This window comes from Passer montanus, unplaced genomic scaffold, assembly GCF_014805655.1.
Source record: "Passer montanus isolate IOZ18808 unplaced genomic scaffold, ASM1480565v1 scaffold5, whole genome shotgun sequence".
Taxonomy (NCBI): Eukaryota; Metazoa; Chordata; class Aves; order Passeriformes; family Passeridae; genus Passer; species Passer montanus.
Genome location: NW_024369929.1, coordinates 15822549 through 15846186, shown reverse-complemented (window position 1 = coordinate 15846186; position 23638 = coordinate 15822549). Strand labels below are relative to the sequence as shown.

The 23638-nt window shown below is 47.0% G+C and overlaps 1 protein-coding gene across 2 annotated transcripts in view; it reads left to right on the top strand.

Moving 5' to 3' along the window:
• Nucleotides 1–2273: 2273 nt before the first annotated feature.
• The window catches only part of IGDCC4 (immunoglobulin superfamily DCC subclass member 4), an 85701-nt gene continuing 64336 nt past the window's right edge, over nt 2274–23638 (top strand). For both annotated transcript variants that reach the window (XM_039723482.1, XM_039723481.1), the window contains exon 1: nt 2274–2556. In XM_039723482.1, coding sequence (XP_039579416.1) covers nt 2448–2556 — 109 coding nt within the window. In that variant the 5' untranslated portion in view covers nt 2274–2447. The remainder of the gene's footprint in view (nt 2557–23638) is intronic.

Sequence of the window (23638 nt, the reverse complement as noted above, 5' to 3'; positions counted from 1 at the left end):
TTTGTCCTTTACGGTCTGACAGCCAGGGAGTTATCTGATCCTTCCCAAACCCACTAAATGGCTCTTTAGCCAGGCTCTCCCTCTGTAAGTGCCACAGGGAATCATTTCACCTCTGTGAGCAGACGCTGGGACTTGGTGCTGCTCCTGCAGAGGCACAGGTGGTGTCAGTGAGAAGGAGCTGGTGCTCCGGGTGATGTTTCTGCTGCTCTCTCAGTTCAGGGGCTGTTTGCCAAGTCGCTGGTTTTTTCTTTTCCCCAGGGACAGATATTCAAAGACTATATGTTGCAAGCTGGGGTTTGTTGAAATACTGGTTTCATTCCTGTTTCCACAGACATGCAGGAAGACAAAGAGGTGCCAGAGAGGAATTAAGTAACACTAAGAGCAGGTAGAGAGCTAAGACGGGGGTTAAACCTGGGTCTTTCAAGGCCTGGTCTAACACTGGCCTGTTGACATGGAGCTCGGTCAATGCCTTAACACAGGCAAGTGCTTTTAGCCAGAATTTGCAGTGTTTTGTAGACAACGAGAAATTTTCCTTGTTTATATTAATGTAAGACTTCCCTCACAGCAAGGTAAAGTTTTTTCTTGCTTAAAGGGAGGGAGAAATGTCTGGGGTTTGAAGAGAAACGGGCAGGAGTGTGTCTGAAAGAAACCACTGGCAGACACAAGCAGACATTTCTTTACAGCCTAGTTAAAGCAATTTGACAGCACCCTTAAAACTACCTCACACATAAAGGAGCAGGTGGAAAGAACTCAGAGAGAAAGAAGGGTTTGTAATCTTTACCTCTGTGCTGGACTGGTGCAGAAAAGGGTGTGGATATTACTACCCACTTTCCTTTCCATAGGGAGGTGAGATGGTGCAGGAATGGGGCCAGTGGAATGCTGTGGCCTTATTATGCACTCCTTCCAGCAAGGTGCACAGTGAGTGCCCACCTGATGCTGGGCAAAGCCCCTCTGCACATCCCTTCAGAGGAGGGGGCTGCTGCCTCTCCGAGCTTGTCTGTATTGGCAGTGCCAAGTATGAACTTAGAGTTGCATAACTCACACTCCCGAGAAACCTGCTTCCCACCACACAGCCTTTCTGGTTTCATTTATGTTTTTATAGTTCATTATACAAGCTAATAAATAGGAGGGTCTGGATTTAAAAGGTTTCTTTTTTCATACCTGCATAGCTGAAGCCCCCTCCACATTCCACACTGCTGTGATAAAACATGCCTGTGTGCTGGGCAGCTTCGTACCCTTTTGGAGGGCAAAGCAGACCCACTCTGGATGCACCTGCCCTTGTGTTTGGTGCCAGGTACCACTGCCTAAAGGACTTGGTGTCATTTGCTGTCAGGATTAAACCTGCACCTGTGGCTTTACGCACACACGTGTGGTGTGAGTTTGTGTCTGGGACCCAGCCAAGCCAAACGGGAAGGCAACAACTTTGGGCTCCATCTCTCATCTCCTTGCCTCATTTCCACTGCTTGGCTCAGCTGGTCGATAGTTCCTGCCTCTCTCCTCAGCGATGGGGTGCAGACATGCCACACCATGTATTTTATTTGCTTTATTTTTACAGTCGGCTGAGAAGCACAGGCAAGGCTTTGACAGCCAATGAAATACACTGATATACTGATGAAATACAATGATATACATCTGAAGGAGTGTGCCTCGAAACTGAACCCCAGCAAAGCCATGGCAATGCGGTTACTGGTGTCCGTTTGCCTCGGCTGCCAGCCGGACTCGGCGCGCTGAGCTCCGGCAGCCCCGACGGGCAGCGGGGCCGGGGAGGCGTCCCCGGCAGCGCCGTGAGGGGAGCGCGGCGGCGGGAGCTGCGCGGTGCCCTCCGCGCTCACCCGTGGCAAACCGGGGAAAAACCCCCAAAGAGGTGGGGGGGTGGAACTTCAATTTAAAAAGCCACATAAAATGTTACAAATGTTTGTGGCTTGTGGAGCTGCTGGCGGAAGGGTCCCGCACCTGCCGTCCACCCCCTCAGGGAGCGGGGGCACTCCCGGGGCCGGCTGAGGCATTCCCGGGAAGCACCGTGAGGGGAGCGCGGCTGCTGAAGGCGGTCCGGTACCCTCCACGCTCACCCGTGGCAAAACCGGAAAAAAAATACTAAACAGATTGAAGCAAGAAATTATTAAAAAACGCCACATAAAATGTTATAAATGTCTGTGGCTTGTGCAGCCACCGGCGGGCGGAGAAGCCCCGCACCTGCCGTCCCCCACCCTGGGGAACGCGGCTGCTCCCCCCGCCGCGGGCTGGCAGCAACCTGTTGGTGCGGGCGCTGCCGGGCGGCGGGAGGAGCCCCTCGGAGGGGCGGCCGGGCCGCTGACAAAGGCGGAGCAGCGGCAGCCCAGGGCCGCCCCCGGCAGCGGGGCCCGGCGGGCAGCGCGGGGCTGGGGCTGGGGCCGGGGCGCTCGCACAAGATGGCGGTGGGGCGGCGGGAGAGCGCGCTCCCCTCGTAGATGCGGCCGCGGCGGCCCCTGCTCCCGGCGCCCGGCGGGGCTTACATGGCGCTGGAGGACCTGCTGCTTTGTCTCTGCTTCTCCGCCCTCGCCGTCCTGGCCGTGCAAGGTGGGTGAGGAGGGAGAGGAGGGAGGGAAGGGGTCGGTGCCCCCCAGCCCGCGGGCGGCCGCGGTGCCACCTGCCCTCTCACGGGTAGCGGGCCGTTCCGCGGGATGCGCTCGCTGGCCGGTCACCCGCTGTACCAGCCCTCCTTCCCCTTTAGTGGCCATTTACGCCAGTCGTCCTTTCTCCCGTTAGTGGCCGTCCTGTCCCTCCGTGACCATTCCCCTCCTCTCCCCATCCCCTGCTTTCCTCCAAGTCAGACGATAGCTGTGCTCGTGGCCCATGCCTAGATGGGGCTTCCTTTGGAGTCATCATTTGGGGGGTGACATTGGGAGTGAGACCCTCACACTTGGAGGGTGATGCTCCCCACAAGAACTCCCGTCAGTGTGTGGGCTGGGGGGGGACAGCAGACCAGCAGCAGCAGCTTTCCACAGCCTCTGCCTGGACAGTGGCAAGTTTCCGCCAGAGGGACAGTGGCTGTGCCAGGGCGGTGGGGAATGAAGAGCTTGTCCGGCACAGGGTGGCCCAGAGCAGGCCCAGGTGTCCAGCGAGGCCGTGGAGGGGCCCTTTGCCTCCCTTGCCCTGCTCCTGCCGACATGGGACACACGGGTAGGCAGATGTCCCGTTGGTCAAGGAAGTGACCCAGGAATAGCCACGCTCCTCACGCTCCTGTTTTGCAATGGTTACGCAAACGGTGCCGTGCAAGGGCACACGTACGCGGCCACCGGGCGTGTTGGTGGCTTTCTGTGGCTGCCATCAAAGTTGGCATTGAGGGTCAGATGAACTGTCAGGCCTTGGGATGTGGGGTTCCTTCTCTGTGTGTGTACAACCCACAAAAGGTTTTGTTCTCATCCCCGAGAAGGGTTTGGAAAGGTACAGGTTGGCAGAACTGCACCAAAAAATGTGAGCGTGTGCCAGGGACTTGCTCTTGTTTAAAATCCCCCCTAAACAGGGTATTGTTGTGGAGGAGCCATCCCCATGTCATTGTACATTTTTATTCCTTTTATGATGCATTCAGGTTCAGCAGAGCATAATAACAGCACGTGGATGGCTGCAGGGTTGTTTTTCTTTTCTTTCTTTTTCCTCAGAACAGTGTGAGCTCCCGTTAGGGGTAGGTTATGATTCAACATAGGTGCAGCTTTATGGTGACTGTTGTGGAAGTGAATAACGGTCCATATAAATGGCCCATTGTCACCAGTGAGTGTTGGTTTTCCTGGATGGGTGGCAGGCTGTGACCCCACCAGCAGCCGAGGGGCTAGGCTGGACTGAGTGGGAGCTGTCTGTGTCTCCTGTGTGTTTGGGCAAACAGCTAAGTGGATCCCAAGGCTTGTAATGGAGAACAATGATTTAAAAAGAAAAAAAAAAAGCATACAAAAAATGGGGTGGTGGAGTGGACGTTGTTTTTTCCAAATCCACTTCAACAAGAAAACTTCAGATGCTTTGCAAGAATTTGCAGTTGTGGTTTCTCGGTGTTTCTTGCAAGCAGTTAGGCAGCTAGTGAAAATTGTTGCTGTTTGTTTTCTAACAATGGGACACGTCTTGTGTAGGGAGGCAGTGAGTGCAGTCTTTGGATGTGCCGCTGGATACGTGTGGATGTGCTTTCCAACAGGTGGGTTTGATTCTGAAAAGAAAAACATGGACTTGTTTCAATCTGAAATTAATTTGGCAGAGAGTTGAAATGGTTTTGGGAAAGTCTGTGTTTGATCCCAAAGCCGCATGTGTTTTGATCCAAAGTTCAAGCCTCGCTGGGTATGAAGTTTGTAGGAGAGAAGTAGAGTGGAAAACCTTCCCCCCTCTGGACTTGATGGAAGCAGTGCCAGTGTACACTTGCTGGGGAAGTGATCCAGTGTTTTTGAAAGCTTTCTGCTTTCTGACTTTGAGCCTGTTTTCCCTTCAGTAGCAGGAAAGGGGTTTAAGGAAAAAAAACCCAAGCACTAAACAACCTCTTTTCAGTTGACTCCAACAAGGGAGCTGTGCTGGTTCCTTTCCTTGGGACTCTACAGGAGACGTGTTGGTGGGAAGTGCGCTGAGCTTTCCATCCGAGGGATAAGCTGAAATCCATCTGGTTTTGTGTAGTTCGGTTTTGTGGTTGAGTCCTCCTGCTATTTCCTTTTTCGACACCACCTCACTCGAGTTGTGATTTGTTTTATCCTTCCTGTCGCGCTCGCCTTGGCGCCGTGACCCCGCCGCCGCTGCCTGCCGTGAGCCTGTGCCGGGGAAAGTCGGCGTTCCCGTCGTTAGGAATCGCGTGTCCCTGCTGCGCTTCGCAGGATGCCACCTGCCTGCGGGTCCGCCGGCCCTGTGACCGTGGCGTGGCGGTGTCACCGGGATGGGCGGTGAGGGAAGGGATGTTTCCTGCTACCCCAAGAAACGGGGGGCGCTGGCAGTGCCAAGCACGAGCGCACAGCGCTGGCGAGGCTTCACCTGCATCCCGTTTCCAGGGGCAGCGTTCTGGTGCCGGAGCGTGGAGCTCGCTGCCGTTGTGCCGTGGCTCTTGTGGCAGCCAGTCTCCAAGCCAGGCAGGGGCTGCTCTACGTGGGGAATGCTTTTGATGGCATTTCTCTGTTTCTCTCCTAGTGTGTGAAGCTGGAGGAGAAACTGCTCAGGCTTAATTCTGGTTTTGTCTCTCTGGTTTTCCCTAGGTTTTTCCTTTTTTATTTTTTTGGGCTTTGTGCCTTCACTGCCTTGAAGTCCAAAGTGAAGCAGAACGGGCTCATTTTCGGGCGTATCCCCCTCTTTTGCAACAGACTTTCTCCTGGCAGCTGCAGCAGATTTGATCTGCTGTGGGGGCCCTGTGGGGGTGGGTGACTTCTGGTCATACATGAGGCCCTTCAGAGTGGCGCAAGTAAGAATTGGAAAAGAAAATATTTGGCAATCTGCCTTTCCCTGGGGATGAAAGGAGATTATTTTCCCTGCCTGTAGCCTGGTTTGGAGATGGAGGCAGCTTCCGTAGGACAGGATAGGTGTCTCTGCACTGGGAGCACCTGGGCCCTCCTGAGTTTGCAAAGTGCTGGGGTGGGCTGTGGCATACAGGACATCTCTCCTGAGATGGAGATGTCTCTCCAGTGTGATCCAGGACCAGTTACTTCATCTGCTCTGATAACCTCATGGCCCACTTCAGCCAAATGCAGAGCTGCTTCTCTCTGTCAGAGGTGAGGAGGAAATCCATCAATAAGTATTCAGCACATCCATGATCTTTCTCACTCTAGAGCACAGCTATCCTGAGGGCAGAGTGCTGTGCTGTCCCATGGGTTTGTGACTCCTGATACAATATTGCTTGCTGGATGATTTGAACTCTTACCTCCCTTGGAGCTGCTTTTCCAAAGGCTGGCTGTTCTCCCAGGGAAAACATCCAGGTGCTTGTGAACCACTCTGGGCATTTGCAGTGTAAGAGATGCTGCTTGCACGATTTACATGCTCCTCTCCTGGTTAAATGGCTTCAAGGCCATTAGGCCTAGTCATGGTTATATAATTAAGATGGGAATTAATATTTAATCTGATTGTAATTTGTTGCTGGAATCCATCCCAAACTGTATTTCTGCGTGAGGTGAGTGGGTACCTGAGGGAAAACTGAGACCAGTGTTATATACAAGGTATTTTTTGCATGGACACTGGGAATTACAGGTCTGCCTTGGGTGACAGAGAAACCCTAACCTTTACAAACCCTGAGTGATCATAGTCATTTTGTTATCAGTAGGAAGCAAATGTTTGTTTTATAGTCAGCTGTAATACTAGAGGGGATATGGTAAATCCTTGTTATCAGTACTTGCCAAGTGCGTGTTGGGCCAAAATCAACTCTGGTGCAATTTCATTACTTTCTGAAGAAGAACTGGATCCACTTGCCTACAGTATTTTTAGCTGATTTTTGAAGGTGAAGAGATGTAATTATCTCATTCAGTTGTCTGTCCATCTCCCTTTTCTTTTTCCTGGACCTGCTGGTTAGTCATAACTAGTTTGGACATGGAGAATTCAGAGTTTTTGAAAATAAGTGACCAAGTAGAGGAGGGAGATGCAGTTTCTGCATGGACTGAAGGACAGGGACCAGAAAACCCACTTGTGGAGGAACCTGAGTGCCTCAATGGCAGGAAGAGCTTTGAGCAGATCATGAACCTTTTTTGGGTAGGACTGGGCAATCCACTCTTGAGACACAAAACTGTAGGAAATCACAATCTAGAGTCCTTGTGTTCAATTGTTTATTTATGAAGTCTTTTCTGCTATAAAACATGACTTATGATTACATCAGCATACATGTCATGGGGCTTGATGTCTGTTTTGCTTTCCTCTCTTTTTTTGGGAAAGCACTTCCAAACACAGGATTTGGAGCTGCTGTGACTTTGGTTCTTTTCATTGTCTTTGTGTTGGTCACTTGCTGTCTCTGCCTCAGTTTCCCCACTTGTTCCCACTGAGCAGAGGATGCTGTTACACACTGTAAACATGAAGAACACCATCACTCTAAGTACCCTTCTTGTATTTATTAAATTCCTTGAGTAAGTGGCCTCCAAGTGCTGCTTGTGCTTTTCTGACTTAACAGCTTGTTGGTGAGAGGATCCACAGTTGCTAAAACTGAATCTGCCACCTTCATAGAAAGCAGCATTAAGCAGAGTTTTCACAAGCCCTTCTAGAGCTGCCAAACCCTCCACCAGATATGGGGGGAAGTCTGAAGATCTTCTAATTTGTCTGCCAATCACTAGTATGCTGAAGTCATCCTTGAAACACCATTGAATTTCCTAATTCTGAAGAGTAATGGAGGCTTCAAGGAAGAGGAAGAGCTGGTCAGAGTTTCCTTGCAGGAAGGTAAAAATCTGCTGGAGTTGCAGCTGCTGGGAAGGGAAATTCCATGAGAGAGCCAAAGCAGGTGTGTGAGTCTGTCTGACACTGTCCTGTTTGCAGGTGTCAGGACTCTGTGAGTGTGTAGGCCTTGGAGCTTCTCCCTTGGACGTGTTTTTGTTCATGTCACTGGTGCCCATTGCTGTCTCTGTCTGAGTCAGATCCTCTCCTGCTCCTAATCCATGTGATCCTGCTGTTGTGATATGGGCTTGCTTTATCTGAGAAGTCCAGCAGCTGCTGTGTCTTATCTCCGTGGGTAATAAACATACTTTGTGGTGGTTATGATAAGCAATTACTGTGTTCCAGGGAAACTTTCATATCAGATGTTCTCAAATTATTTAAAAATCTTTATCAGCATTTTAAACACAATTGCCTGTTACTGCCTTATGAAATTCAGCTGAGCTATGGAATAACCTGGTTTATTCTATCTTTTCTTGTTTTTTCATGTTTAATTATTTTTCCAGATCTTTCAGGGGGTTCTTGAGGACAGGTCATTAATATTAAAGGTGTGTTAATGAAATGTGAGCATCCTCAAGGTTTGCTCTCAGCCCAGATTGGTGGGAGAATTGAAATCTGGCATGTGAAGTATTGCATTTGTGCTGTCTGCTGTGGCTCTTTCCCTTGTTCCAATGGACTTCCCTGGTCTCATTTCCTGCTCGTGTCTTTGAACCACGTTCCCTTTGGAGCTGGGATGGCTTAGCACCTTGTTGAATGTAAGACTTTGGGAAATTAAACAGTTGAAATGGTGCTGGGATGGCAGATCTTGGTGGAGCAAACCTGGGATGTGGAAGTGATGCCAGGCTGGCAGCAGGGATGTGATAAAGTCCTTTGTCTGTTTCACTGTGTGCATCCTTGATTGTTTCTAAATTGACTGTCGATAGATGATCAAGTTAATTGGTGTGACCAAAAGGTCATTACTTAATGAAATGGATTTCCCATGCCCTGTCAATGCACTGAGAGTTTAGGCAAAATCTGACTGTTCATGCACTCAGGGCTTTGATAAATCTTCTTTTTTCAGAAACATCATCAGCGCTTACAGGTTCCAAAATTACCTCAGGTTTTGCACTTAAGGCAGGACTGTCCTCTCTGTGGCTCTTGGGTACAGTTGCAGAATGGGTGCAGGTATTTGCCAGACAAAAGTGGAATTTCCCCTGATATTAAAACTAGTCAAATGTTCACTGATTATTTTTTTTCTGTGCATATGAGAAGGCTTTTATGTTCTTTTGGAAATATTTGTCTGGTTTTAGCTGATGGTCTAGTGAAAATGTGCTCTTGCCTTTCTGGGCTTAACTGTGCTGCTTTAAATGAATGATGAGCTTAGTCCTCCTAATTACATAGACCCAGAGGGACTGAGCCTGTTTGAGCCCATTTTTGTGCCCTCACATTCCCACCTGTCCATGTCTGTGGCAACACCTTGACACAGCTTATAACAAAGGGACAGGGAGCTTCTCATGGAAAGAAGAACCAAAGCAAGCCAAGGGCTGGGAAGGACAGAGAATTAGCAGGTGTTCAGGCTGATGTTGGGGGTCAGCATGTGGTTTGGGGATGGGACCTGCCCCGGTGTGGGAGATAAGGGGCTCGTTGGAGGTTATCTTCAACAGAGGGGTCCAGAGTGTGGGGTGGGGTGGAGGAGCTGGGGCTGCTGGCTTGGCTCCATTGTTTTTCTGCTTGTTAGCTATTTCCCCTTGTTACAGAGGCTAGGGCAGCCCTGCTGTTGGAGAATTCAGGCTGTGACAGGAGGGTGATCATATCCTCCACGGGTCTGTGTGGCTTGCAGAGACACTTCTGAAGGCACTTTGTGTTGTTCCATAGCAAGGCACCTTGGCAAAATACCATCAGATAAGATAAAAGGGGAAAAAGAATCCCAGGATCTGATCCAACACCAGCTCCTTTGCTGGGTTGGCGAAAATTGTTTAGATTTTCCCTCCCAAGAATGGTTTTGTAAACATAATACTGCCTATTAGCCATGTAAATTACTGTCATTGGTGGCAATTGTTGTGATGGAAAGATAAGTATCTTGAAACTCTGGTTTGATTTACCCCTCCTGTCCCCCGAGCTTGCTAACCAGTTGTTTGTGTCAGTGCTGATTGCAGCTTTTGTCAGAGAAATCAAAATATTGATCAAATTTATTTAGCTCTGTGTTCCCTAGGTCACAGTAAATGCAACTTTTCTTTCTTTTCCTTTGTACTCTTTTCCTCTGTACTGAAAACAAAAGGAACTGTTCCTCAAGAAGATGAGCCATACGTTCCCAAAGTCAAAAGTCATCCACTTGAAGAGAGTCCTTAGGAGCAGGCTTCCTATCTGGAGGCTTTCCTCGAGAGTCTGTCAGTGGGAAATCTGGCGAGCAGCATTACCACAAGTACTATTGTGGATTTTCTTTACATGCAAAGTGTGGAGAGATGGAAGTTTCTCCCAGCTGCTGGCAGAGAAGAGCTTCCCATTTACTTCAAGCTTATGGCTGCTGCCAGGATTTGCTGTTTAGCAGCAGAGGAGTTAAGTGAGGGATGAAAGGCTTCAGCAACATTTCAGCATCCGGGCACGAGGCTGAACTGTCAGATCATTCTTTGTTTTTTTACACTGGTGAAGGCACTTGGGATAGTTCAGTATGTTTAAGGCAAGCAGTATATTGTGCTGCCTTCTTGTGTACTGTGGCAAGCTGAGATGTTTCTTGTTCCAGGTTTAATGGTTGTGCTTGAAAAAGAGCATCTCTTAAAAAAAGAGTGCTGGACCCCCCATTGATCCAGGAGGGCCCCAAAGCGGTGTGCCAGTCCCCACAGGAATTCTGCTGCTCGGATACTGTGTGTCTAAAGCCTGTCCTTCACCATTTGGAAGCAGACCCAGGCCTTTTACTGCTTTGTCCTCAAACTGTCAGGTTTCAGCTGGCTGCAGCTTTGGAAAACAGAAAGATTTATGTGCTCTGAAGAGAAACTTTCGCTGACAGTGGGTAAATGCACTGGAGATGCTGGAAAGTTAAACAGCCAAGTAGGTGTGAGGCATTTTTGAAGTAGGTTGTGAAATATATTTTCCTCCTGTTGTTATGATAGATGTAAGTTTAAGTTTGGAAATGGAAGGGCAGATTTCCACCCATTCTGACCCTCAGCCTAACCATGTTCAAAAGTTTGTGCTGCTCCTTGTTTTCCTCCACCTTTAGGTGCATCCTTGTAGCCACAGATATGGCTGTTGTGTTGCTGTTTTTCTAACACAGTCCCTGAGCTGTAAATGTCACTTTGCTCTTTCAATAATAACTGAGTTTCCAGATCACAACCAGATACTGTCTTTTCAAACAGGACTAGGTAAGAAGTTAAGCCAGGAGGATTAAAGTCCCGAGGTGGTCAAGTCCTTGGTAAGATCATGCATGTCTAGCTGTGAGCACCACTTTGACTTCACAGTTTATCATCTCCCATTGTATTATTTTCTCTGTCAAACCTGCCCTTTTATCTGTTATTGTCCCAGCAAGGCTGGCTGGCTGCGTTGATAACATACCTGTGGGGTTAGGTGATAACAGAAAGAAGCAGAGCAGGTCTGGATAAAGCAGGGGTGGTCGACGCCCACGGGGGGAGCTGGTGTCAGACACTGCAGCTGTAGCCGGGCAGTGAAGCCCAGATGGGTTTTGTGACTTCCCAAAGGACATGTGGTGGGTGGTGACAAGGCCATCCCTGGACAGGCTCATGCTTTGTCAGGATTGCCCACGCTGTCTGTTGTCTGCAAAATTAACTCCTGCCCTCAGCCCCCCTCACCTTTGCCTTGTGTTCCTGTGCTGCGGGGGTGGCACGTGTCCTTGTGTCCTCCCAGAGAAGTGACACCTCTCTTGGGGCAATGTGGGCTTGCAGTGACAGTCATCTGCACTGAGCTGTTAAAATGTACTTTTCCATTAGTTCTCTTCGTTGCTGTTCTGAATTGTCTTCTCTTCCCCTGTGTGCTGGCTCATTATTTCTTATTAATTCATGGTTTGTGCAATTACCTGGGAAATGCAGGAGAGTTGGCAGGAATTTGACGAGCTTGACTTCTCTTCTTGGAAATAGATCACTTTTTTTCAATGCAGCATGGGAGGGTTGGTTCTTGTCCTCTCTGAGTGACAAGTTGCACATCCAGGCCTTTCTGCAGGGGCTTTGCAGGACAGGTTGGCTTTTTGCAGAGAGCTGGAGAGCACAAGGAGCAGGGAGAGGGTCTATACGTGTATTTCCTTGTGTACCTGGTAGGACTGAAACCAGAGCTGTTCTTTGACATTCTGTAGCTGCTCTGCATTTATGGCACTTTACACCCTGCCCCGAAGACACACTCCAGTCCTGAACTGCAGCCTATCAAGAGTGAACAAGGAAGGCTCTTTGCTTAACTTTAAAATGCAGAATTGTACCATAAATAGCTCTAAATACATGCCAGGGGATTTTGTTTGTTGTGCAAACTCTCAGCTCAGTCTGAGGAGTGCGTGTGTCTTGGGTTGTCACTGAAGTGACACCCATGCAGAAGGGTTCTTTGCCCCCTTTTTTTGGAGACAGTATTTCAGGTATGAACAGAGATGTGATCTGGTCCCTTTCTGCAAGGAGAAAGCCATCACACAGCAAGATAAGAGGGCTGTCACTGGTTAAAATGTAGCAGTTTGTCTGCTTGTACCTTGTGTTTTATTGGCAAATCTGTTGCAACCCTGGGTTCCCGCTATGAATGCTCCTCTTTTTTAAGCGTTGTATTCATGCATTGCCTTCCCAGCTGCTAGGAAGGACATCTTCCTGATGGAAGCTGGACTAAGCTGTTTCCTGGATGGCTTCACAGCTAGACTTTAGGCTGTTGGTAGAGAAGGAGCTTTACCTGTCCTCCTCCTTCCATTTTTATTTTCAGGTGAACTGCAAAATCTCATTACCCGTGGAGTGGCAGGGCTTTGAAGATTTCTGACCTAATTATCTCATTTGCACTGCAAGTAGCAGTAAAATCCATGTGCTGTCAGGGGACTTTGCTGTTGTGGCAGCTATGCAGCAGTGGGTGAAAAAGGCCTTGTGAAAGGCTCGCGCAGAGGGTTTGCTTCCCACAGAGCTGGCTCGGGCTGCCTGCACATTCCCAGCTGAACAGGTGCTTTCCTGCAAGGCTGGATGAGGTATAAATGAGAAGTTACTACATTCTGGACTCCATCTGAGGCCCTTCAAATGCCTTTTTAGGATAATGTTTATAAGGTCCAGCTCAGAAGGGGCTGGACCATTGTCTGTGGAGGGGCTGCTCAGTTGTGGCATGATGTGTAATTAAGAAAGTGGTGGGTTAAATATAGCAAATTTCAGTGGTGTGTGAGAACTGTGATAGAGCTATGTATTTGCACATCATTTCTGAGACTCTCTTAGAGTCATGTCTGTATTTATGCCTGGATTTAAGGAATCTTCTGCTGTTGGAGTGAAAAGGATCAAAATATTAACTCTAGCTATTCCCACCTGCAACTTTAGTGAAGTGTTGCTACATCTCTTGTGGGCAAGGAACTTGTGAGGTAGATGCGGTCTAAGTAAAACTAAACTGTGTAGCAAGAAGGCAAGAAAAAGGAGTGTGGGAATATTTGGTGCCTTGATCATCAGTTGAAGGCAGAGGGATGAGAAAGATCTTTGAAGATTAATATCTTTGATCTTGAAGATGATGAAAAATTCAGAAACATTAGAGTATGCTCCATCCTGGTATAGTTTCTTGTGTCTTTTTGGGTCAGTATCTCTGTGCTTTCTGTACCTAAAGGAAACAGTAAAAAGTGTGGCTAAAAAGGATCAGGGTGGTAGTTTGTTTTCAGATGCTCCAGGTAGCTGTCCCTGAGGAGTCTGTAAGAGCTGTTTTCTCTGACCTCCTCTCTGAGCTGTTGTTCAGAGTCATCTTCCAAGTTTCTGTGTGGCTGTGGCTGAGTGGAAGGCAGTTCCTGTGGCAAAATTGGGACCTGTCACTAAATCTTGGCAAAATGCTGTTTTCCCCTGGCATGATGAGAGGGTCTGAGTGAACCCTCCCAGTACTGATTTGTCGTGAAGCCAACCAGTCTCTCCAAGGCCACTGCTTATTCCTAGTAACTCTCCCTGTGGTTTGTGTAGCCAGACCACTGAGTGCTGAGTAAAATGAGTGTGCAAAGTCAAGTAATCCTTGTACATCTTGAGTTTTGCTTTCCCTTTCTGTGGTTCCAGATAGCAGCTGGGAGAAAGTTGGTTTGGAAAACAAAGCTGTTAGGAACTGTTTGTTTAGACACAAGGCAAAATGAAAGTGAAAAACATAATCTGTCTGTCCCCCTCCGCCTCCCACCTTCTTTTTGTTTAAAATGTCCACATGCTATTTACTTTCAATAAACAAAAGATGTTTCTTATAAGCTGGTGTTTACTAGTAGGGGTATGTGATTTATTAGAAAACAGAAATCCCTGCTCATGCCTATGTTTTCAAATTGGAGCAAGAGTTCATAATTTTATAGACCTTTCAAGAACAGATTTTCTAAAGCAAACAGTGAGGAACTGTTAAATTATAGCCGTGTAAAACAACAGTGTAATAGTGTGATTGCTCAGTAGTAATGGTTTTATTATTCTGTAACAAATAGGAGTGGTTTGGGCTGCTGGGAGATAACCTGGCTTTTCTGAGATAGCTTTGGAGCTGATTCAGAGGAGAAGCCCATTTTAGATTTTTCTTTTCCTCATGTTAAGGAGATATGGAGTATATGGGTATTCCCTTACCCCAGCTTTCTTCCAGGATCAGGGAAGGTGAAGCTTCCAGAGAAGCAATTCAGGGTTTCTCTCTAGAGCCTGAGAGCCACTGGAGTCCCACACTGTCCCTCTGAGTTAGACAGGGTGTTACTCCAGCAGCATTTGCTGGAGTTGTCTTTGTACCTTGTTTTCTCTTTAGAGGGAGTGGGAGATCAGTGCATTCTCCCCAGAACCTTGGATGATGGGGGCTGTGTCCGGGCCTCTCCTCAGCCCTGTCTGAGGTCACAAGCCATGCAGGACTCCCAGGCAGTGCAGGGTTCAGGCCAGAGCTTTGGGAATGAGCTGTGGGTGCTGCTGGATTCTTCAAACCCCTGGGTATGAGCAGAAATGTCCTTGGAGTGCCTGCCAGTGTCATGTCTGGATCCTGTTTGTACCTCATCTACTCCTTGCTTTTCACACAAAGCTTGAGCAAGCTGGGGTGCTGGATGCCTGGCCTTGCCTCTCCTCCATGTGTCTGTCACCTCTGGATGTTGCTGATGCTGCAGATGGCTGTTGGAGGATGGTCTGTGCCCCCTCGTGCAGCTCTGCCAGCTGTGGCTGTGTCAGTCACTTTGTCACTGCAGGTAGTGAGTGCGAGGCACGAGAGGCTGGGTGGTCTCAGCTGGAGCTCCTGCTTTCTCCAGCCTTGCAGTTCCCTTGTGTGTGAGGATGCCTGCCTGGAGCCTGGGTGGGACAGATGCATGCATGGTGCCCTGGCCCTCCTCCAGCTCCCAGTCATTGCAGTGACCTCTGCTGAGACACGTGTGTTGAAAGGGACACATCTCCTGTGTTTGTTCCTTTCTTTCTCCTGATTCTCAACTTTCCCCTGGTAGACGAGGCTTATTTCTGGCTGCTCTACACACGTGCCTGCTGGAAAACCTTCTAACAGCTTTCTTGGGCTCTTGGAAGAAATTATCTGTGCAAAGAGAGCCATGGCTTGTAATGAAATAGCTTTGCAGTGACATAGTTTTAGTGCTGCAGTGTGTCTGTGCTGGTTTTCAGGTTAGTCCTGGGCTAAAAATATGGCTCATTAAGACTTCTGTAACAGGATGCAACCACATTTTAAAGATATTCATGTGTGCTGTTACATAGTGATTTAACTGATACTGCATTTGGAGACCTACTTTGTAGGATCCTTTTTCTGAAGTGGAAATGAGGAAAGAATTAAGTGTGTGTGTTTCTGATGGTGAGGATGTGGCTCTGGCATGGAAGGCTGGCAAGGCTTGGGAGCTGCACTGGTGTCCGATGCTGACTGATCAAAGCCACTGGACCAGCTACTTCCATTTCTGGTCTTCCCTGCCCCCAGACAAGAAGGCAGTCAGAACTGCATGGAAAAGAGTTTTACCACCTATTTCATTTGAAGCTGGATGCACTTGAGATGTGTTGAACAAATGGACAGTAGCCTTCCTTCTCCCTGGGGACAGCTTTTACATGGATGGGAAGCTACAGATGGGGCCCAAGGCAGAAATGCAAATAGGCAGGGCTGTGATAGGAAGCATTTGGCAGCATCGCAGGCTTAAAAGCTTCGTCCCCACGGCTGCTTGATCCTGCTTTCTCAGTTGTGCTGACACAGCTGGTTGTGGGCTGTACTGTGAACTGTGCGAGTGGAGCTTTGACCTCAAAACTGTGGGATTAGGGCCTTTGCTGCTGGCACCGTGAAGCTGGCCCAGCCCGGGCCGTCCCAGGGCTGCTGTTGAGAAGCCCTCAGAAATGTACTCGCTGTGGTTACAGCTTTGCAGAGAAGAGCAGCAGCGAGCACAAACAGCTAATTAGTTTTTATAACCCTCTTTTGTTTGCTTTTGAAGACACGAGTCCTTGGTTTGCTCGCCTGGCTCCCGTTCACTGTGGTGACAATGTCAGCGCGGGTGTGTGAAGCTCAGGTTACGCGGGGAGAGTTCAGACAGGTTTGGTTTCAGTGCAGATCTTGTCCCTGAGCTGTTCCAGCCCTTTCCTGACAGGAGGCAATTGGTGTCAGAACAGGTTTGGCCCTGAGACTGTGAAAAAAAAAAATTGGTTTGAGGGACAGATCTCTCCCAGTAATGAGTTCAGTGGTGGGCTGACTGTTTTTTGTAGATGTAAAGGTCAGATCTGTTGCCTGGGTTATGCAGAAAGGTTTTGTTCTGGAACAGCCTGCTCCTGATGAACTCCCATCTCTGCTGAGCTGCCAGGCACTGCTCTAAACAGTGTTCTTCCTACATTTTCCTCATCAGTGAATGTTAGAGAGGTCACTTTTTCCTAAATATTCCATTGTTGGGTGTTGAAGAATTTACTTTTTAGGTATGCTCATTTAAGGTTTTGAAGTTTTGAGTTCATATCAGCAATTTGGACAGCTTTAAACCCCCCTGTTTTTGAGCCTGCCCTACTTGGAGTTTGGTTTTAATCACAAGTTTTAACAAATTGAGTCTATTGAAAATATTCTCAGTGAAACACCCTCATTTTTTTTCTTAGAAGCCGTTAGCTGTCTTCAAGAAACAATATTTTAATTGAAGCCATGATAAAAGCAGAGTGGCAGTGGTTGTTGTAAAGCTTAATTTATTAAACAGCCTTTTTTTTAATGCAAAAAAAATTTGTAAAGAAAAAAAAAGCTATGCGCTTTAAAACTGTCAAAATAAAACCTACAACTTTGAAGTCTTAAAATACTTTGGGAAATGCTGAATGTTTTTGACTGGTTATATGGAACAGCTGAACTGACTTAACTGGAACAAAATTAGAGGAACAAAGAGGTTTTGTTTCCAGAGTGTATTCTTTGCCCTTTGACAGCGCTGTCTGGCTCACACTCTGAGTTAGATACACGGAGCAGGTCGCTGTCAGCTTCCCCCCTCTTTGGTTAGACTTTCCACACAGGCAACCTCACTGGAACAACAATAATGTGCTTACAAAAGAGCAAAAATTACAGGAAGATTCAGGGGTAAGAGCAGAATCTGAACCTGCCATAACTGTTGGGTTGGTTTTTTTGAAGGAGCCTGAGTCTCATATTGATGGTGCCACGTGTCAGTGCTGAGTTTGGGGCTACCTTGGGCTAGCAGGGCTTTTCCTGGCTGGTGATTGATGTTGCATCCCACACAACTGGACCTTCTCAGCATAGTCTTGAAGTAAGAGACTTGTTTTCCATGGAAGGTGCTCTGAGAATCTCCCAGGGAACTCTTGCCATGTACCCAACAGCTTTCATCACCAAAAGGGTGAGAGGCTGTCTGTGCACAGGGGGTATCCCTGGCTTGGTACTGGCACTCCGGCTCTGGGAGGTGCTCGTGTGCTCTGTTCTTCTGTCATTCCAGGCTATTTGCCTGAAAAAAGCGTCTCCGAAAAGTCTGTCCTCTGTTAGGGAAGAGCAGACAGCAGGACAAGATGAGCAGCTGAGAAACGGGGCTCTTGTTTCCATGCAAATGTCCTGTAAAGAACAAAAGAGGGGAAGAAGAGTGTTCAGAGGTGGGGTCTGCCAGCAGAAAGGCTTCAGAGTCGTTTTCCATGAGTAGCATCAAGTCCATGTGAATGTAATTTTTACACTGTTGTTGCTGTGGGTCTCATGGGTGAGTCACAGATGCTGCTTTTGTTTTGGACTTCTGGAGGGCTAAATCCTTCTCTCTGTGGGAATTTTGCTGCTGAATTCACTACCAGAGAATTAGGGCTTTTAGGATCTAGTGCTGAAATGAGTTACCTGCTGTTCCTGAATCTCAGCTTATCCAGGAGGTAGGATGCAAATGAACACAAGAGGTGCCTTGTGTGCCCCTGGGTGTACCACTGTATCTGGCTCTGAGGATGCTGAGGGCACGTTTCACTGGCTGTAGGACTGCCCTGTTTCTTTCCCAGTGCATGGCAGAGTGCTTACTTCCCTTTCTGTGGCACCTGAACCTGCTGGGAAGGTGTCAGAGGGTGGGAAGCCCTTCGTGCCAGCTAAGACCATTAGGAAAACAGTGTTGTGAGCAGCAGCCTCAGCCTTGCTGGAGTTGACTTTGAAGGTCTTGGGGAGGAGCTGGGACTGGAGATAGAGACAGCCCCATGATGTGCTTGAATTGTTGTGTCAATGGCAAAGAGCTCTTGGGGACTTGCTGCCATTCACTGCAGCAGGAGCTGGGGTGATTTAAGACTTGGCTGCTCAGAGCTCCCTGGAGTAGAGGGAACCAGATTGATAACAAAGGCAACAAGAGTAAATGTACATCTGCCTCTTCCACGACTGCCCCCAGCAGGGCAAAAACCTCCCTTTATCAGCATTCATGTCCTTTTCTGCTACGGGTATCGAGTTGAGTTGCAAGCCAGTCCAATGCTGGAGCAGATGCACACTGAATTTAGTAGCTTGCTTAGAAATAAGTATCAGCAAGGTGTCAGAGAGGTTAGGCTCATTATGAGATCTCATTAATTCTGTGAAATACCCTGTAGAGAATATATTAATATTCTTATTCTGTTGACATATATTAACATATATAATAGTTGTATAATTGTTACTAATAATTATAATAATAATAAGCTTCTTCTGGTAGACAAGTCAAAATGGATATTCAGAAGTCCCTGTAGGTACTTCTAACCCACAGTTCATGGACAGAGATGCTGATACCCACAGTGTGGTGAGAAGTGGCAGTTCCTCTACCTGCTCCTGCGTGGGAGTGATATGGGCCTGGAAGCCAGATTTCACAGGTACAGATGCTGTCTGTGCTGCTTGGTGGGGTCAGACAGTTTGGGTTGGGAAGCTCCTATGCTCTTGGCTGGAAATTACCATTCCCTACCCTGGCATTTGCTGCCGTTCAGCAGAAGCACCTGAATTTCATGTGCCTGCTCTTGTGCCATTGCAGTGGTGCAAAAGTAAAAGTCACCTTCAGCCTAAAACATTGGTTTGCAGAAGCCCATTTTGCTTTGCCCTCAAAGAGATCACTGTCAGTGACAGTCTCATCCAGGGGTCTCCTTTGTTACAAACTCCAGGCTTTTCAGATCGCTGCCCTAGATGAGATAAAGGTCTTGGCTGTGTGTGTTATGTGTGCATAGTTGCCACCCTACTAGGCCAAATCTTGCCATTAGTTCTATCAGAAAACCAGAGGGTGGCCTGATTTTTAAATCATTAAAAGAACTCAAAGACACATGGATCTTGAAAGGTTCTGGATTAAAATGTGTTCTTCTGTTTTCTTAAATATAAGACCTGCTGACAAGCACATGGAGACCCACAGCGGTAACAATTCAAAGCTTGGTTCAAAGGGTAAAGCTCTTCTTGATTTATTGGAGAACACTACTCTGTGACATAGCTGAAAGCCAGATACAGGGTGACAAACCAGCAGGATTATGGCAAAGCAGTAATATTCAGGATTGTCCAAAGAAAGATTAACTTTTCCAGCCAGCTTTTACTGATGCAAATTGCCACCCGCTGTGTTGCAATAAAGAGCAGAAATAACTAAATATGAAATGCTGACTCGTAAAGGGGAGTCATCTAAAGTGCTTTGTGTTGCAAGATTTCATGAAAATGGTTTTGAAATGTTCTGCTGCGTTTACCTTACAGAGAGGCCAGTTGTGCCAGCTGGCAGGTGCTCTCAGCAGTGCATCATCCTGGAGCTCTTTGGGGTGGAGCCTGAGTGCTGGAACATCCCGTCCAGCTCGCAGGGGTCAAAACAGGATTGTTCCCACCAGTGCCTTTTTTTCTTTTCTCTCTCTTTTTTTTTTTTAACAAATAAATGTTAAAAGGTTTTGTCCAGTGCAGGTATAAAAGTCTCCAGCTTGGTTTCAGTCTCTTTTTTCTGGGCAACAGTTCCAAATCACTCCCTTCCCTGGCAGGGGGAAAGCTCTCTAAAGTACATCTTAGGGTTCCTGGCCTTTAAGATCAGTGCAAGTTGTGTTCAGTGAAGGTCTCTTTCATTAAGTTCATATTATACAATATAAAGGGCATTTTTCTTCCTAGTGTGACCCCATTGCTCTGTGTTGTAGGTAGCTTGCATCCTGGTGCCCAGTGTTACAGTTCCTGTTTCCTTTTTGAATTGCTTTTTCTGCTGCTCCCATTGTTAATCCTTACCCGCTCTGGGTTTTTGTGGTATGTTGGATCTTTCTTTTTTTTTTCTTTTTTTTATTCAGTAGCCTGCATTAAAGTTCTTTAAAGTGTTCTTTACAGCAGACATCTTGTGCTTGATATTTTTTTGTGTGTTTGTAAAGCATCCAGTATAGTTTTGCAAGCCCATCCCATGCTAAACACTTACAGCCTATAGAACTTGTCCTGCTAAAGCTTAGAGGTTATGATTTCCCTGAGTTTTGCCAAGACTCTGCTGGGCTGAGTCCAAAAGGTGAATTCAGACACCACCCTGCTTCTCTAGAACTTTGTTTCCAGCTTCAATCCTTGTGTTCTCTCCCCTCAGTCTAATTAAACCCCGCTGTAACAAATGCTGTGAAGCCAGCTGCCATGCTTTGGCAGGTAGCAAGCACAGGGCAGCAAAACCTCCAGCTAATCCGTCCATGCTATGAAGTCATAAGAATCTTGTTAATTTTTAAAAAGCCCTTGATGCCCACTAATCCAAATCAATTTTAATTTCTTTCATAAAGTCATGCTTCCATTTAAGCTTCAGCTAAGAATTACAGCTAATTTGTTCGATTTTATAACAGTATAATTGAAAAAGTGATTTTAATGTCCTGGCAACCATATTCCCTTTCTTTGGTTGTTAATGAAAGAATCCATTAAAGTTAAATGATTTGGGCACAGATTCAAGTTGAATCGCCTGAATATTCTAGGGGAGTGTTTCTGACCATCTGCTGCTCTGTCATTGGCGTTTGTGTTGTAAATGGGACCGAGAGAAGGACTTCACAGGTCTTGTTCAAACCATTAAGCGTAAAATATCTTTTTAATTTTCTGATCTCAGTGTAAATAGTGGAAATACTCAGGAGACTTGGGACTGCTCTGATCTGTGGGATCCTTCGCTCATAAATATCGCTGCTGAGCAGTGCTCCCACATCCTTTCCAGGGGATCTTGTGGCTGTTTGTATTGATTACAGTACATCGTTCAGCAGCAGGTTGTAAGTTCCTTTAATGACAGGCAAGACAACTGGAAGTGGAGCCTGTGAAGGGGAGAGCACACGTGCTGGAGAAGTGTTTTTCCCGCTGCCTGGAGTCACACTCGCCGTTTCCGTCTGGCTGCGATTGGAACTGTGCGTCCTAGGGAGGGCTGGTGAGCGTCAACAGACACAACCAATAAATTACAGCAGCTGTTGTCACTCCTGCCTCCTTTGCAGAGAGCCAGGGTGGGCGAGCTGGGGCTCTGGGGCCGAGCTGGCACTCCAAGCACAAGCCTTGTACACCCAAGCAGGGGCAGAGTCAAAGGGCTTCTGTCCTTTCTCTGTAACACACTCTTCCTCTTTCCTTTGCTGCTGAACTTTCCTGCTCTTCTTGTGACATGGAACATGCCTGACATGCTGGGAAGCAAGATGGACAGTGAACAGGCCATGAAATTCAATGGAGGTGCCCCTGACTCTCACTGGAGGTGGATAAGTCTTTGGATGCACCATTAAAGCTGGACGTGTTTTTCTCTTGCAATGTGAAAAAAAAAAAGAAAAAAAAAGAAAATATGATTACAGGTGGTATGTTTATTTTGAAATTGTGAAGTATAGCCCAAGTTTCTGGAGGTCTTTAAAATGAGGGAGAAGCAGGATGGGCTCTGTCTGCTTGCTCCACAGCTATACACTGCATTTTGTGTGTAAAATTTTGAGTTACAAAGGCTAAAGAATTGTCTGGTACAGAGGACAGGGTGTATTAGCTGGGAAGTTTGGCTGCTGGATTCAGACTTGGAGTGGGGACACTGTTTCATTCCTCTTCAACTTTTCCCAAGGTTTAGCATTGGGTATGCTGCCTTTTTTTTCTTTTTGTTTTTTCTTTTAAATACTGTCGGGTGGTGAGAACTTGACTGGTAAAATATTCACTGTTGGAACTGAACATTTTTCAATTTAATGTATTTATATTTGTGTCTTTGGAATATGCAAAGCTATTAACCCCGGGGGAAAGAGCTACAAAACACTCTTAAACTGTAGCCCACAGGTGAAGGATTTTTTGTATTTATTTGGCAATATTAGTTTCTGGTTAAGTGACTATTCCCAAGAGAGATGATACTGAGGATGTATCATACTGCATACTTTTAGCTTTCTCAGGCATGAAGAGATGAAAGTGTATCCTAAAAGTATGCTAAACTGAAACAGTTGAAGTATAAAAATAGGTAATGCTGTAACAGAAGATCTTCTTTCATGCTCCTCTGTGTCCTTTGCAGATACAGTGTATGTATGATGAAGTAAAATCAGGAACTTGTGCATCACGCAAAAGCAAAATAACTGGGTTTCCTTTCCAACACCAGTGAAAAGTGCAGGAAGTCATTCTGTGTTTAAACGGGTGTCGGTGAGATCATGCAAATCCAAGGCAGTTGTTTTAGTCTACAAATCTCAGGCTTATTCAGCCTGGACCCTCAGCAGCACAATTACAGTCACTGCAGCAAATGGGCCTTCTGATGTTAACGCCAGCAGATAACAAAAATAGCATTTAATAACTTTCATTAGAGTTAGTGTTTCTAGGGCTTTGGGGCTTTGCTCTTTCAAATCATTTACATAATTTGCAGGTACAAGCTGCTGTGCCAGACTGTCCATCTGATTCTCTCTCTGATCAGAGCATATTAATGCACTTGTTTGATGGTCTGTTACCAATAATTACCTTGAATTGCATTAGGAGCATTTCCAGCATTGCAGCTGGTCTGTATTTTTCACTAAGTGTATTTCAGGGCCCAATTACACGACTGTGATGTGTTATTGTTCCAGTGTGCTTGTTCAAGCTTGTAATTTTAATGTGCCTCCACACTGTAAATCTCTGAATGCAAACCCAGGGCTCTGTGCTGAGTTCCCCATGCATCCCATGCTTGCAGCAGCTTCTGCAGGGATCGTCTCAGCATTCCTCACTGGCTTTTTAAGAAGGGAAAGATGAGGGCCAGGAGATGGACATTGCCTTTGAGATGTTTGTGGAGCGAAGCCTGAGGTTTGGTGCTCTGTGTTGTGGGTGTGGAGTGGCTGGGAGAGGCACAGCTCAGTCCTCCCTGGATCAGGCAAAGTGGGGATTGTGAAGAGGCTTTCAGGGATTTTAGTGTTTAAGTCACTTTGGCACTTCAAGCATCCTTCAGTGCAAGGGAGGCTCACATTTATATTGCTCTGCATGGGGCACCTCTCCCTGTTCCACTGTGAGACACCTTGGGGAGAAGACCTGAAAAAGGCTGAGTTTAGCAAATCTGGATTTTGAAATTCTAGGCTTCCTTTGCCTTCAGAAACCCTTCTGGGGTCAGAGGGGAGAAATGTGAACGCTTAACCTTTGTGAAAGTCAAGCACTGTACTGTTATAATTGCCATTGACAATTCAACACAATGAATAAATTATTACTGCTATTGATTTGTTTCATCTTTCTGGACCACTTGTTACAGGGGATACATCAGAATAACACGTCTCAATGAGAAGGAACTCGATCTTGAGAGCTGGTGTGGTGTTTGTTCCTCTCTGTTAGGCATCATCTGTAGACAGATATTTGTGCAAATCTGACGCTTCTGTGGAAGCAGGAGAGCACTGAATCCTTGCTAGAAATTGGCTGGCATTTTACTAGGTTGGAG